Source organism: Gopherus evgoodei, chromosome 12, assembly GCF_007399415.2.
Source record: "Gopherus evgoodei ecotype Sinaloan lineage chromosome 12, rGopEvg1_v1.p, whole genome shotgun sequence".
Classification (NCBI taxonomy): Eukaryota; Metazoa; Chordata; order Testudines; family Testudinidae; genus Gopherus; species Gopherus evgoodei.
This window is the reverse complement of record NC_044333.1, coordinates 31,404,244-31,421,056: the sequence shown is the minus strand read 5'-3', so window position 1 is coordinate 31,421,056 and position 16,813 is coordinate 31,404,244. Positions and strand designations below refer to the sequence as shown.

General features: G+C 36.5%; 1 protein-coding gene across 6 annotated transcripts in view; it reads right to left on the bottom strand.

The window, feature by feature from the left end:
* The window catches only part of WWOX (WW domain containing oxidoreductase), a 672,980-nt gene that overhangs the window by 442,666 nt on the left and 213,501 nt on the right, over nt 1-16,813 (bottom strand). The window contains exon 9 of one of the 6 annotated variants that reach the window (XM_030582115.1): nt 15,455-15,529. The exons of the other annotated variants lie outside the window; for them this stretch is intronic. Within the exon in view, the coding sequence (XP_030437975.1) occupies nt 15,521-15,529 (9 nt within the window). The 3' untranslated portion in view covers nt 15,455-15,520. Of the gene's footprint in view, nt 1-15,454; nt 15,530-16,813 lie in introns of those variants that run through there. 6 annotated transcript variants of the gene reach the window in all.

The window sequence follows — 16,813 nt, the reverse complement described above, 5'->3', positions numbered from 1 at the left end:
TATTTGGCACTCATCCTTAGAATATAATAGGTTGGTACTGCCTTTTTCATTTTCAAATTCACGGTTGCTTGATGGTCTTAATTTTCTCATTGTATTCAAAGATGACAGATTAATAGGTGGTTCCCTTCAACTACGTGGGCAGATCTTTAATGGATCTCATTAGTTTATATTACGATAGCATACAGAGATGTGGAAGCAGTTCCTAGAGGACAGTCCACACCAACACTTGCACTTTCAATAATAGAATCCTCACTTCTGTGATTCAGTAGAACCTAAGTCAATTGCTATGAAGAAGAAACAAAGTAAATTATTTATCTAGTATAAATAATAAAGAAAATTGTAGAACATATTTTGGTGTTCCAATCTTGTTGCTACAAAATCATCTAGTTATAGCTTCTGGCAAAACACAGTTGTCCTTAATATCACTGAAACAGAGCCTTCTGAGATTTCCCAAGCATATCTTTTAGGTCTGCTTGCTGTCTAGGACACTTAGTAGTATACCAGGATTCTAGTCAACTCAGCAGAACATTCTTTGGGATCTCCTACCAAAATAAGCTGAGCTAGGAATGGATTATAAAAAAGAAAAAAAACCAACAACATCAAATGCAAGTCAAATTTGGCACTTAACCAAAAAAATCTGAACATTTATATTAACACAGCACACATAAAAGGATTTCATTTTACACAAAACATTTTTATTCAACTTTAGTGGACTCTTCTTAGCAGCTGCTTAGGTTTCTAGGTAACCACGAAGTTTAATAAACCTGTACAATGATAATTAAACACTGTAAATAATTTATCTGCTTAATCTTCCTAACTGGCCTTTTATTCCTTTGTAGAAAAGTGACCCCTGCTGACATTCTGAATAAGGTTGGCAAAATAAGTGCAGTGAGGAGTGGTAGTATAAAGTGGATTTGCTCTCAATAATGTATGAAGCCACATGCTGGGTAGAGGAATCCTCACAAAAGCGGTACCACAGCAATCTGTTCCTTTCATCTGCAGCCAGCATTTAAAGTGAAGGTGCTGCTCCGAATCAAAAGCACAATCATTCATTTGTGAGCAGATGTCCTTCACACGGCAGGCAGCACTTTTTCAAAACAGAGCTGAACAAATGCACTGCTGTGAGACAAGTTCCCCTACTCATTAGAGAAAGAACACAGTATATATTAATTTAGCAGGTTGTTGAATGTTTTAAAGTAGAATTTATGAAGCAGAAAAAGCATGTGGTGAAACAAAATGGCTTTCAAACAAAATATGAAAAAAGTTCCACTAGTTACTGTATTATGAAGTGCAAGAGTCTGATGCATGTCAATGGTTTATGCAGAAAATAAACTGAAATGGGTTAGATGTGTGCTTTGCATATGCTTACTAAAGGGGTTCATTAGTTCTCAAAAGTATATGCCGGAGGTAAGGTGCAGTATATATGTATACTGTGTTCCCATATGCTTGAAACACTTGAGGTCAATTCAAAGTGAAATATATTTAAAACTATCTTCTAGGCAGAGAAGTTGCCCAGCTGGTTACATGTGTGTGTTCGTAGTCTCTCCTCCCTCCCTTCCCCGGTGACGTACATACACTCCTTGGAGACTATTTCTTTGTTTAATCAAAACTCAGAAACTTTAGGGTGTGATCCAATTCCTATTTAGGTCAATGGACAGACTCACACTGCCTTCAGTAGGAGCTGGTTGGGTCGTTTGTTATGGAAATCCCAGTGGCTGGGATTCTGCACTGTGCAACAACACAATCAACATATTTTGTTCCCAATATATAATAAAATATTGTGCAAACCTGTTAAATGAATATCAAAACCTTTATTTTTACTCATAAAAGTCTGAAGGACTAAATTTAAAAGGACTTTCCCCAAGCTATATATCAACTATTATGATTGAGACAGAGACTTTTTAAAAGCATGATGTCAAATCAGGCACTGTTAAAGATTTAAAGCTCTGTTTAGAGGGGATGTAATTCAGACCAATCTCTTGCAGGTACAGAAGGGGAAAGAGGCAGCAGCATTTGATAAATATTTATTTATAAAACAAATACGTATCAGGGTTACAAGAACTACCTCCAGTTGCTCTTCCTGGCACTGAGGGCTGCTGCTGTACAGGGTTGTCAGGCAGCCTTTCTGTACCCCCTCTGGAGATTCACCCTGCTGAATCAGAGCCAGGCAGGAGCGACAAGGAGAAGTGGCAGCAGTTGGTGAGATCATAGGGTGAAGAGCATTATACTGGCCTCAGGCTCTCCCGCCCATTCAGCTCGTGATCAGAAATCCCCCCCCAGTAGCTCCCCCACCAACCCAGCCTGGTACCCACCCATCCAGCTCTTACACACACAGCCTCCAACCCCGCTACAGTACCTCAGCAATTACCATCAGCCAATTCAACACCCAGTCACACCCCAGCATTCTGACAGCAGGTACCCAGCAACACCAGGTACCCCACTGCTCTGTCAGCAGATCCCCAGCACTCTTCAGGCACTGCACCAAAACCAACAGCTTCCCCAGCCACTCCTGCCAGTTGGCTAGGTCCCTCCTAGCCTGCACAGGCATACACAGCTCTGCGCCCTGTAGCAGGCTAGTGCCTGCTGCCCAAGGGAGCTTCAGTATTAGGTGACATCTTCCTCGTTCCCCTTTCCTGACACCAATCCTGCTCTGGGGATCCTGCATCCTCTCTCTTTCCTCTGTTCCCTTTCGCTCTTTTTCTTTCTTTCATCCTCTGCCTCCCACAAGGCAGAATGTGCTTACACCGTTAGCCTTATTAATATAGGCGGAAGTTGCACATGTGCACTGAGTAAAAATCTACATCTGCATTTGCGACTCATGTTTTGCTAATTAAATAAGCACAGTAATGCTCACTACCCACATTATAAAACTTTCTCCAAAAGCCAATACATTAGCTTTCCTTCCCTGTAAACATACTATTTTGAGCACTGCAATTATACTGTAATTTAAAACTGAACTTCTGTTTAAGTATGTGTGATTATTAGACTAGGAGTCAATTGCGGATAGTACATAGATATAAATGCAGCTAATAACTTACTGTAATGATTAATCAATTTATGAATACATTATTTAAACTAATAGTTCAGGTCGAATATCTTAAACAAGTTACTGAGTACATCAACCAATTCAAATACCAGCTACCAAATCAATAGCAAACTGTAAGTAAACTCTGGGGAACAGGTATGCTTTCATAATAAACTGTGAATTTTAAAAGTGTTCCTATATAGAGAAAGATTGCCACATCAAAAATAATTTTGTTAGGTTAATATGTTTAGATTTTGGCAAAATATAACTGAAATACAAGAAATGTATCCTACTTAAAGGACTGTAGTTTTTAAATTTTAATTATTTAAGGGACATTATCATATTTTCCTTTTAAACTGTTTGGTACTTTAATAAAAAAATTCCAGCTTCCCAACCTCTCCATAATGTGTCTTGGATTCAATATATGTATTATGTAAAATACATTTTTAAAATGTATTTCTGATCCCTGATTGATGTTTATAATGGTCTTTTCAGCGAGAGAAATTGATTACACAGAGGAAACCGTTGAACAGACTAAACAAAGTATTATCAAAAATACAAATTAAATAAGGAGAAAACATATTTTATTTTTCATTAACTATTCCAGTTGTAGAAACCCTATGTGTTATTTGTGATGACAGTAGGCATATCATTTTCAGAAGGAATGTGCTTTCTTAGTTGACAGTTGAAAGTGATGGAAATGTTTTAGGCCTCAATAGAGCAAACGTTTATGTTTGAAATCAATGGGATTATCCATCTGCATAAAGTTAAGCATATGTGTGAGTGTTTGAAAGAGCGGTGCTTAAATTAGCTATCTGTAACAACACAATATTGGAAACCTACTCCTGATCTGAGTATCTATCCAATAAAAACACTTCTTTAAAACAACAGCTATTATCTAAATAAAATAAAATACAACAACATATATACATATACATCTGTCTGCTGCAAACTGGGACATTTGGTTACACTCTACTGTAAGAAACTAGGTAAAACAGGCAATTCTACATTGGTAACTGCCATGAAAAGGTCTCTGCACTTCATTTAGTGCATATTTTTTATCTCAACGCATAACTTTAGTCCTTCAAAGTAGGATTTTTAATTAAAATGAATGTACTAAATAAACCAAGAGTCCTCCACCATCCTGATGCTAAAGGTGTGTTTTATCTCAGTTTCAAGTGATACTGCATTTTAAAAATTAATTAGTAGCTTGCAAGAAGAGCCACACATTATTGAATAAGTAACAGCATTTAAGTGAAACAGATGAAATATTGGTAAGCAATGCAGACCACAGTATAAGTATGTGAGGAGGGTCACAGGTTAATCCCTATTGATTTTCCAAGTACGCATACAGCACCACTGGGAAAGGCCAGTTCTGTTGGCAATCAGCTAGCACAAATACATTATAAATCTTACTGTCCACCTACACTGATCAGTGTCACTTACTTCCTCCACTAAAGACCATTAGGAAACTACAGCAAATCCACTGACATAGGAATGAATCTTAAAATATTCCTTTTCAAGGTATTGTTTTAGATCACATGTATTTAACTTTAAATAAAACCGAAGTAAATTTCAAAGAGCAATATCCTGAGTTTCCATAATTTTAATATCCTATTTGTAATACCAGCTCAAAGTAATAATCCTCTGGAAAAGTACTGGATGCAGAAAAAAGAAAAAAAGAGAATGAAATAATAGACAAATCACCCTCATATGCACCTTACAAAGCCGTGCAAACAAACATTTGGAATACTTTGGGTTCATTACTTGTTTCTTATCTAGTTGCCAGCAAAAATAAAAACGTGCAGGGGATTTCTCCCTCAGCTTCGTGGAAATTCACCAGTGGTTTATTTACATTACCTAATCTATTGCTATTAAAAGCGTCAATCTGGCCACCCTTACTCAATATTTACTTGTGTGAGTGGGCCCACTGATGTCAACAGGGCAACTTGTGTAAATAAGGACTGCTTGAGTGAGTAAGGATTTCAGAATCAGGCCCATACTGTAATACTATTTCATGATACAAGAAGGGTCACTCAGAATTAGCTTTATTAAACAGAATGGGCTCAGGGAGATTTCATGGAAAATCTTCAAGAGCTTGAATGCTTCATTATGGGAATCCAACTTTTTTGAGCAAATGCCAGTGGAAACACTTGTGTTCCCATATTTCTTAAGAGCCATTCAATTATTCATCTAAGCAGTCTCATCTTGTAGGTTTCTGAGCACTCTCAACTACTAGTGATATCCACAGGAGCTCAGTACCACAGATAAAGTGATCAGTATTCACAGACCCAGAGCCTTAAGACTCCATGTGTCCTGCAGGCAGAGAGTCATTTTAAACAAGAATAGGGAAAATGAATTTCGATGCCATATCAACCACCTCTGCCAACAATGCCAGCCTCAACACAGTTTGTCCACATCTCCTACAACTATCTCTGCATTTTCCTTCCATCCTGCTCCATCCCTGATCTGTTCCACAAGGCCACTAACCTGTCTATGTTGAGACCTTTCTCCCAAAATTTACTTTTTCCCTGACTCCTGTGTTGCCAACCCTCATAATTTTTTCATTATATTAGGTGTTTTTCTTACAGCCTGAGCTTCAAGAAGCATGTGATTATGTCAAAATCTCTGGTTTTTATTTAAGTGTCGTGGTTGCAGGAGAAAAGCTTGAAATAGTGACCATAGTGCACCCTTAAGGCTCAGTAACCAAAAAGAAAAAGAAATCCAACACACATTTTTTTTTAATTCATGGTCTTAGGCCAATCTCATGATTTTTTTTTAATACTTGTGGTTGGGAGTACTATATTAGTTAACTAACTATAACAAGGCTTAGATGCCACTTGGGAACAATCTAATGGGAAAAAAAGTATTATCAAAAATACATCAAGACTTGGCCAGTCACCACCTTTACCATATTCCTTGTAACCCTTTCCTCTACTACAGATCTATAAATATTTTGATACTATAAACTCACTAGGTAGAGATCATGCTTTCCTTTGTACTGCGCCTAGCAAGTTTTGGTTGCAACTGGTAGAAAATGTATTATTAGTAATTATAATACTCTATAAGCTCTTTGGGTCAGGTACCAAAGTTCAGCTATAACCCCCACCCACCAGTACCTTCCCCTCCCTGGACATACAACTCTCCTGAAGCCATGCTACAAGCAACTTCCACTGAGTATAGCAACTTCCAGGGATCCTGGAGTGAGAGAACAATCATTAATAAAATTAGGGCTGTATTAGCTTTTCCAGGGAACTTCCACGAGACTCAAGGGGGAACAACACACTTCCTTTCCCAGACCTACCTAATCCATCCCCAGTCCACGTTCTCTCTCCCCACCCCGTCACCACCAAGCACAGACCTCAAACTACGTTGTGTGATATTCATAGGATTCTGGGAGTGGGGTTGGAGGGCCATGGAGGGACCTGAACACCCAATTTGATGTGCAGTAGTGGAGATCCATGTGTGGAGAGGTCTTCTATGCTAGTACATTTTGGCCATTAACAACAGTTATCTAAATGATTTTGTATACTTTTTGCACATTGTAGATGTCTACTGTCATTAAAAAGAACTATCCAAATCAACATATTTTGCAGAGTTTAGCCCTTCAGAAATGTGGCTATATTCTCTAAAATCTTAAATCTATCATTGTTTTTATGTCTTTTCAAAGTAGTTGCAAGAAACAACTGCCAATTTGTGTGGTTTTACAGCCACATGTTCTTATTTTCTAAGCGTTCCTCTCTCCTTTGTAGCTGTGAGAAAGACTCAGACAAACGAGGGAAGAAACTGATCCCTGTGTCCAAAGGGAGCCCTATGGATGCCAATGGAGTTCCAAATGACCACAGAGGTATTCCCTCAGGAAGTTTACTGCAGGATCAGGAGTAGAGCGACCAGACAGCAAGTGTGAAAAATTGGAATGGGGGTGGGGGGTAATAGGAGCTTATATAAAAGAAAGTCCCAAATATCGGGACTGTCTCTATAAAATTGGGACATCTGTTCATCCTAATCAGAGTGACTGACTGCAGCGGAAACTGACTATACACACAGTAAAGACACAAAGGGGTTTTTTTGTTTTGTTTTGTTTTTTCCCTTTCCTCTGCTTCAGTTATAATCATTTTGGGTGTTGCGTGTAACAATAGTAGGCAAAACATTTTCAGACAGAAGTGATTGTTTTTAAAGTTTATACAGGAGTCTTAAAGTAAATATACGAGATAAATCAGTGAAATCGAGTTCTAGAAAAGTCAGATTCACTGTTAGCAAGGTGGAATTCAAACTCTTTCAGTGTAAACTGAGCAAACTGGAAATCCAGTTAAACTAATTATCCTTCTATAGATAAAAAGTTCTTTAAAAAAAAAAAAAAAGTACTTTAACTGAGGAGTGAGTCTGCGCAAATGATGATTCTACTCTAGTTTCACCAAATATATTACTGGCTAACACATGCAATTCACCACCTTTCAAAAGTGGTGGATTTGGCAGTTCTATTTGCAGAAAATGGAAAAGCATCTCCATATTTTTTCCCTACAGATTTGGAACGCTCCCGGTCATAACTCGTACAGTATTGGAAATCCAGTTTGAATTCCCTTTCAATACAGCATGTGTCTGCATAAAGAAGCTTACAAAATGAGCTCAATATTTCCATTTAAAAATATCATTTAAGGGAATTTTAAACTGTCTAAAAAGCTGGATACACTTTGTTTTCTACATTAATGAGCTATAAAAAGAATGGAATAGGTCATAAATACAGTATTTTTGCAACAGCCTTTACTAAAAATGCTACTACTTGTGTTTATCATTTATATCTTCATGCAACCGCAAAAGTGATTACACTTTAAACCATACATAACTGGCTGTGTTTTTCATTTTGAGCCATTCTACGAACATTTTTATAACTCTGTTAATACATTCCATATTTTGTGTTCTTATTGATGATGAATATTTCTTTAAAGGATTTTATTGCTTTTAAAGTAACAAATGTTAGGTATTATAAAAAACAGAAAAACCTATTGCATCTTTTATATTTTTCCTTCCCATGATAATTCTAATACATAAATTGTTAGCAGAAATATTTACAGAATATCATTTTTTCATATTTTAAACTCTGAAGTAGTAAAATGGAAATCACTACTAATATAAGATACTGTAGATACAGATTTTTCAGTTCAAATCTCTAATCTGTTTTACTGAATCCATCCTCATTTCAACCTACAATTAAAAAATTAAAATACCAAAGGATTATCTTCATACAACATGATGGTTTTACATCAAGTATATAATATCTTTCCTAATTACCATTGCAGTTTGTAGGCTAGAATATGATTTATATTTAGGATATGATTTTGCTATTAATTATCAAATTGAAAAAATAAAATCTTGCATTATAAATTCTCTCTTGGAAATTAGTTTTATTATTTTTCCATAATCCTATCAAGCAATAAGTGCATTGCAGCATGAACACTTTAATTTTTCCAGTTAGTTTTGAGCAAGCCCAGAGGTGAGGTTTAATAAGGATCAATGGCACTTTATCTGGGACAGGGCCACTTCACAGCATGCAAATTATACAGTAACACTTAAAAAAAAGAAATAGATTTAATTAAAAAAAAGTAGAACCACAGGCTCTGGAAATTCAATTAAAGGATTTATGCAAAGGTTTGCTAGGTTTTTATATGCAGTTACTGCTTATATAATGAGCTTTTCATATTAAAAATCAATAGGTAATCTAGAGTAGACGATCATCCCCTTAAATACATTTTTTAAATCAATTTGAAAAATAGTCCATCAACTGCTGTGACTACTCTTGCTGCTTCGATTAGGCTAAGAGCAATATTTAGATTGTAAGACCTGCTATGGAATATCTATGCCTGAATTTTACTTTCAAGGGTTTTTATACTTTTGAGTGCTCAAGATAATCATATAGTAATTCAAGATTGTGTACAATGGATATATGTATTCAATTACCACACAAATTCTGAAATATGAAACAAAATCCTAGGCATCTAATGGCACAATCTGACAATATTTTGAACAGTTACATGAAAAACCTTTTTCTACGTAGATCTTTGCTATTGCACTCCCTGGCCTATTGTCTTGCAGCTACTTGGCATTCTGAGACAAATATTTCTGTTGATAACTTCTTGAAGTCTTCAACTGCAGAAGCAATTAGCCTACAGCTCTGTCTGAAGTGCAACTTTCACACATCATGAATTAAAATGGATCAAGCCCTGTGTCCTTCAGGTTTAATCTAATTTGCCAAGAAGCTGCAGTGATATAGGACCATTATGTGAAAGTCCAAACTTCCTGGTTAATATTCATCACCTATCGCAAATTCACTACTCATGTGAGCAGGTGCAGCACCTTTGAAATTAATGGAGTTGGGCACATTACATCAGTGCTTGGTTTGCCTCAATGTATCCCATTACAGAAGGTTTGTAAGTGTACCGAGGGTAACAAAAAGTGGTCACTCAATCATTCCTTTTTCAAGATAACAAAGTGAAACAATGAGAGCTATCAAATATTAAGAATCCCAGGGACTCAGTCTTAGTACAAGCTGCTAAAGTTGCTATCACAACATGACTCTCCATACGACAACTTGGGGAGTAAAGAGAAGACTTTTCTATTTGCAAAAGTAGAATATTCACAACATCTGTTTTAACAGACACATTCAATGGTCTTTCCAGTTCATAATCCAGTTAGTTAACTATACATTTTTCTCATTGATTGTAAGCTCTTTTGGGCTGGGGCCATTTCTTTATTACATGCTTGCAGGATGCTAAGGCACAATGGGGTTGGGGGCTATAGATGCTTCTACATTACAAATAATGATAATAATAATGAAATGCACAGTAAACCCTTTGGTCCCCTCCGCCCACCAAAAAAAAAAATAGTTTTCATAGTATTCTAGGTGTTTGTTTGATAGGATGGAAGAAGGTTTTGTTTTTCTTACATAAGAAAGGGAATCTAAAACAGCCAATCAGTACCTAACAAAATATGTATTAGTTCATTATTTTAATTCAGCGCCCCCAGGACAAATATTCCTTTTGCAAGGGATAGCAGGGTGTTGAGGAATGGTACTGGAATACAACTTCTGTCCATGAAAAATAGCAAAACAACAATTGAGAGGGAACTGGATTAGATAAAATTCCTTCTCTCTCTGTAATACGTTCTGCCAAACAATGCATTTCAAAAGTTCTTCCTACAGCTATGAAAGCAACCAAATTATAGGAGGGTATAATCAACAGTGATCTTAAAAGCTAAATGATGATCAGTTTTCAGTTAAAAACACAAAAACTTCAACAACAAAGTTATGCGCTTTGGGAGAGTAAATTTAAGAATAGGAAATGATGAGCACCTATACAGTAAAAGTATTCTTAATGTAAGTTTGAAAAACGTCAATGTCAGAAATTTCTGCAACATTATTCCAATCTACATATCTGTAAAACAAATTAGAGTATTTTTTTTAAATTGAGACCCACCTCAAATATGAAAAGAATATATCTTTGTTGTCATTTCACTTTCTTCCTATTAATTCTTTGAAATCTCACTGCAAACATTGTCTTAAATATCTTACTTTATTGGACTCAGATTATTTCTTAAAAGAAAAATATTTACCTATTCTCACTGCAAGACAAGATTATATGGACAAATGCTACTTGTTTTAGATGAGTAAGAAACATGTTAATGAACAGCAGCTTTTATTTTCATTGTTCTTTCCCTACTAAACGAGTTGTTCATGCACACCATATTTTCCAACACCTTTCCATTTTAAACAACACAGTTTAAGTACATGAAGGGATCAAAGAGTTTCAGATGAATCTGAAAATTTATAGCAAGGGTAACAAGGGTCCTTAGTTTTTAATGACAGAAGCATATGCTCTTAACTTTCTAAACTGCATCCAACTGAGCCATTTATCAAGGCCTGAAACTTTTTCATTATTTAAAGCACTACGACAGCTTTCCACTTGATGCCTTGGAAGTACACAATAATAGAGACTCTATAGTAATTAATTATGATATCAGCTGGCTGATGAAGTTTGTACTGGCTGCTTGGTGATTTCATTTTTAATTGCAGCAGGTGGTGTGGAAAAAGTGCTATCCTGACACACAGTCACCTCAATAGTATTTTCTGTTTGTTGTATATTTAGGTGCTCCTGAAATTTTTGAAAATCCCTTCTGTTCTGTTCCCCACTTTCATTTAATAACTGCAAAGAAAAATGCATATATAGTACATGTAGAAAGTAAGATGCTGAGACATAAAATGTTCAAAGAAACAGTGTCCTTGATTTTTCCCCTCTCAAAATATTTTTTTCTTTTTAGAGATGGAGTGGTGGGGAACGTTTCCCCACGGTGAAGAAGAATGTAACTGATACTGTATTTAAGGTCTCCTAAAAGTAGCAGTCATATCTTGGAGACACATACTGTACAATTGCTTTCTTCGGGCACATCTAGAGATCCTGATTTTTAGATTTACTTGCATTGGTGAATAAATAATATTTGAACTTTACAAAAAATGCAAATTAAGACATTGAGGCCAGGTAAGAGAAAGGCCAGAATCCAAATTAAAATTACACAAAAATTTAGGACTATTCTAAAAATGAATGTGCAGGCTTTAATTCTAAAGGAATAATATGTTTTTATTACTTTGGGGTTTGATCTCTGCACTAAAATCTCTATTAATTTAACAACACTTATATTCAGGTAGATGTTTACTGTCCAAAAGAAGCAATATTGACAACAACAAAAGGGTTATGAAAAAATATCATATACAGCATTCCTTAATGTATTGATTTATTATTTCAGTGTTTTGAAGGCTCCACTGTATATTGTTGACTAGTGTATATTGTGCTTCTGATATTGTCTACTTTACAAAGATGCATTTTCCTGCTCAATAACATTTTAAATTCATTAACTCCTAATTTAACAGATTAGAGAACTATTATACAAGGTTTTGTTGCATAGGTTTAACATGAGATTGATAGGTAGTAATAACTGGTGTTTCCTAATGGCCACAGACATCTGTCTTCTACATAAATCAGCAAACTCCCTTAAGAATCTCTTGTATCCAAGTCATAGATCAATTGTGCTCAAGTCTCATTACGACACTCACCCTCTCTCCTTTATAACAAGGCCACAGTACCTTAGCTCATAACTACATTACATGTAATTAATACAACTGACGTAAATGGATGCAGTGTTATAATGTAGGTCTCTGGAGAGAACAGAGTATGACAGGAACTAGTTGCACTGTCATGCATGGGATGCCATGTCTAGGTGAAATTTTAGCCATCTTTCTTACCTAGGATACAGATTCTTTACACTGTGTAACTCACAAGCTTCAGCACAAGGGGAGGATACTAACTGTCTAACTTCATTCAACCATCTAACTATCAGTGCCCTGCTACCATATCATACTAGTGACATTCATAGAGGGAGTAGAGGCTGGATGTCCCTTTCACCTTCTCTAAGGAAACATGATTGTAGACTTTGAAATGTTCTGAAATATTTTGAAATGTCACAGTAGAGTAACTTCCACCAATATGGCGCCATTTTGCAGATGTGAAAAATGCATCTAACTTGGAAGGGGAAGTGGTAGCAGGACAAGAGAGAGCAGCTGAACAAAACAAAGGCATTTTAGGGAGAAAGTGTCCGGAAGTGGTACATTTGGCCAACAGCAAACAAATAAGGTAAAGCAGTTCCCTCACAAACATATCATGCTCCCAGTTGGTCATTACAACTCCCCATTAATTGTAATGGAGAGTTGTGCTGGCAAATCAATAGCATGATATATAACCCACATGCTTTAACTTATGCTTCCCCTGAGGTAGACATTACCAACAAGGCCAGGGGGAAAATCAGGCCCAGAATAAGAGGGCATAACTTCCAGGGAGCTCAGTATTACTTGCTTACAGTAGGGCTTATTCCAGGCCCCAGTCGGCTCTCATTTATACTATTGTAAATCCAGAGTCAGCGTGGTGTAAAGGAAAGCATAATTTGTATTTGTGAAGAAGTAAGTTGCAGGGGATTTTTCTCTGTGTATGTAACTGCCCACATCTTCCTAATGGGTATGGGCCCAATCCTGCAAAGTGATGAGCATCCTCAGGTCCCAACTTTGATGTTCCACACACCCTAGGACTTAGTCCCAATCTAGTTCACAGTACAACATAAACAATAATAATTAAAAGAAAATTAAAAAGCAAAAAAAAATTGGAACTAAGACGATTAATGCCAAGCATAACAGCTTAGTTGTCTTGCTTTCAAGATGCTCCCTTTTCCCTTTCTTTTGTTCACATTTTGATTAATTGTCTTATGGTCAGGAACTTTGCCCACACCTTCAAGTATGTACTATGCAAATGCAATGTAACCCAATGACACTATACAAATAAAACAACAAATAAAATGAACCAATTAGTGTTAATAAGAATTATACACATAAATCGCCACACATAGGATACACTATTTTTTATTGTTTCATTTTTTATAGGCAGCATCACATATAAAGAAATAGCATCACATATAAAACCAGTGCCATCGTCTAGATCCTTATTTTGCCTAAGTATGAAAAAGCCAGTATTCTAGCTTTTTTTTCTTAAATGTACTTAATGTTCCTACAAAGATAGCAGAATTAATGAAGATTGTATTAGATTCTGAAGGATGAATAGCCTCCCCTGCAAGATGTTCACTCTACAGATAAAAGAATTATGAACTGCTGGTATCTCTATCATATTCTTTTTAAATCACCAAACTCAGAAAGACAGGCTGATAAGCTTACAGTATTTTAACAAACTATTTCTGTTGACACTCAGATTATGAACATAGATGTAGACGTTTGTCTGTCCTATGAGTGCCAAAAATCACAAGATTGTGATGCAAACCCTCAGGGACATTTATTCCCCCCTTTTCAACAACAGGTAATTGAGCCTCTAAACCACGCACGAAGATTACATCCATAAAACAGTTAAGTACTTGTATCATTAATATGTTTATATTGCACAGTTTGTTTTAAATCTATATGTATGAAAAAATATTGTACAAGACAAACTACTGTGTAGAGCTGCAAAATTCAGAATGTTTCTGCTCACGCTAGCAAGGTAAATGGCACGAGATAAACGAAGTCATACACAAACTGAATACATGTTGACATTTCAATGACAAGGCTTCCCAAAAGCAACACCAATGGTGATCTTATGGTTCATCTATTTAGCGCTAAACTAGACTCCTTTGCAAGTGTGTCACTGAGTCTGCATCAGGGCATAAAGCTTTCTGACACACATAACAGTTAAAATATGCTAAGAACAGATATAACTTATAAACAGTATTTCATCATGCCAACACGTCTCTAGCAGTGACTGAAAGCAAGAGCTACCAAGTGCATTATTGGTTTTGAAGAACGACAACATCCCTGACTACTTTAGCAAGGTTAGGCATTTTTCACAGTTACAGAAAGCACAAGGCATACCTTTTTCAACAAAATTTTAACGGAAAGCCAATTGTTTACCTAAACATAACATTTTTCTTTACATAAAAACCTCTGCAACCTGTGAAAAGAAGCCTGCAAGGTGGTCCAGCAATAATCAAGGGGCTCACCACATGTTTTTCACCCAAAACTTTCTCCTTTGGACGTGGAGGGAAGAAAGGAAGGGAGTGCCTCTCAAACTCACTGCCTCTCCTTTATCCTGGAAATGCCTTCTGGAGAACAGGCAGGCCCCCTGCCACACATCAAACAGTTTATCCCCACTACTAAAATCTATTTTAAACATGAAAAGCAGTGTAAAGAGCCCTAGACTACATTGTTCAAGAACCAGGGAAACCCCAGGGACCAATCAAGCAAACTGAAGATGCATCTCTCACTTATTCAGACAACAGGGATAAGAACTGATTCCTGGGAGACAGCCTGTCTGTCTCCTAGAACATCCTTCTGTCCTTGAGACTCCATTGGCACATAGCACTCACAGCAGAGGAAACAACTATCTGGCATCCCTTGAAGATCCCAGGAGATTCCCCTTCTCTCAAATAAGGCTTGAAAAACTGTAAGTCAGGGGGTGTTAAGGAAGTGTATGTAGGGGTATGTGGATTTTTTGGGGTGTGGGGAAAAAAGAAATTCAGGGATTTTTTTTTTCCAACTGCAGTTTTTCTACCACAAGTTGGAGGAAATTATACAAAAGGTTCACAAAGATTTCATCACCTCTCCTTACGAGAAAGACTCTTTCTTAATCATTCACCATAGTTTGATAGATTTGGAAATCTATGTAGGTACTTGTATGGTCCTCATCACCATAATATCTAAGGGCATCGCCATTACTAATATATACATTAATATAGTTCAAAGATACTGAAATATTTGGACACTGGTGGGTAAATCTGGCCAGGCTTTGATTACAGATGTATGAAACTGTTACATAAACAACTTGCACCTAAAGTTCTCAAGTACTTTATTAGAAACTTAAGTATCAACATAACAGAATTTGCATGCACGGTTACAGAGCTGTATTTTCATTCTCTTCTTTAAAATGCCTGGAAGAAAGAGTAAGACAGCCTGTTTAACTGATTAACAAATATAGATAGAGAGCTCACATTTCTGTACTTCTGTAGAAAACTAAGGGTTTCAGTTTAGAGATGTCCATTTCAAGCTTTTATCAGCACTAATTTCAACAAAAAAAAAGTTTGTAAAATTCAGAACAGAGGGAAAACAGACCTTAATTAAGCAAAGCGTTATCTCTTTCTACTAGAATGAAAGCGATGTTAGTTATATTTTTACCAAGATTTTTCTCCACTTAATGAAGACATTATCCATGAGTTTTCAAAGTCACTTTACAAAAGAGCATTCATGAGACATTAAAGTCAGCTTAAACTAAAAAGTCTTTTTGAAGTCAATAAACAAGAAAAAGAACAATGAAAGACAGCCTTTGATCTCTTCTTAGTCTAAAGTCTTTAATTTCTGTTTTAATCTGCTGGATGCATTAAGTCTTCTATTCAAATACTTTTCACCTGCAGAGTACAGTAGGCTTGCCTCGATTATTATTTTACAGTACTAATGTACAGCTCTCATTAACATGGATGGGCGTCATCTGGCAAAAAAAAGTTTTAAAATGATTTTCTATTCTATTCTCTTTGAAAATTAAAAAGGGGGGAGAAAAGACAAACGGAATCCTTGGCTTTGAAATTCATGACAAGATCAAAGACTACAATGCATATAGATTTTTTCAAAGAATAAATTATTAACAACATGGTCAAACATACAACTGGTCAATAGCATGGTCAAGAAATGATGCAGTTAGAACATCTGCCTATGACTAATTACAATTAATCTGACTTTACTGCATGCAAAAAATACCAAGTTACTCACTACATTTTAGGAAAAGCTTTTATTACTCCACAGGGTATTTGCATATTACCAAGTGTCTTAATCAGATTTTTGCTCAGGATACCAAATTCATAGCATTGGAGATGGAAGGGATCTATTTATCCTCCCCTTCTGTGGCTGCAGCAGGCCCCAGATTTGAATGGTGAAGTATGAAATCAATATGAATAAGAAGTGTGGTCCTTCAAGATTAGGGAAGCCCACAGAGGATGATAGCCACCATGCTGTGCAGCCTAGCTCACCAAAGCTCTTTGCATGGGCCCAAGGAGAAAAGGTCAACCAAGGAGTTGGGAACACTACGCAGATCCACAGACCATCCAAAAGGGGCATAATAGGGCAAGGACTGCTGCCTCCTATCTTCTTATGGTGTGCACATCATCATTTTACCTGAGTGTCTTTAGAGATTCAGGCACAGCAACAAAGCACCCAGAGGACTG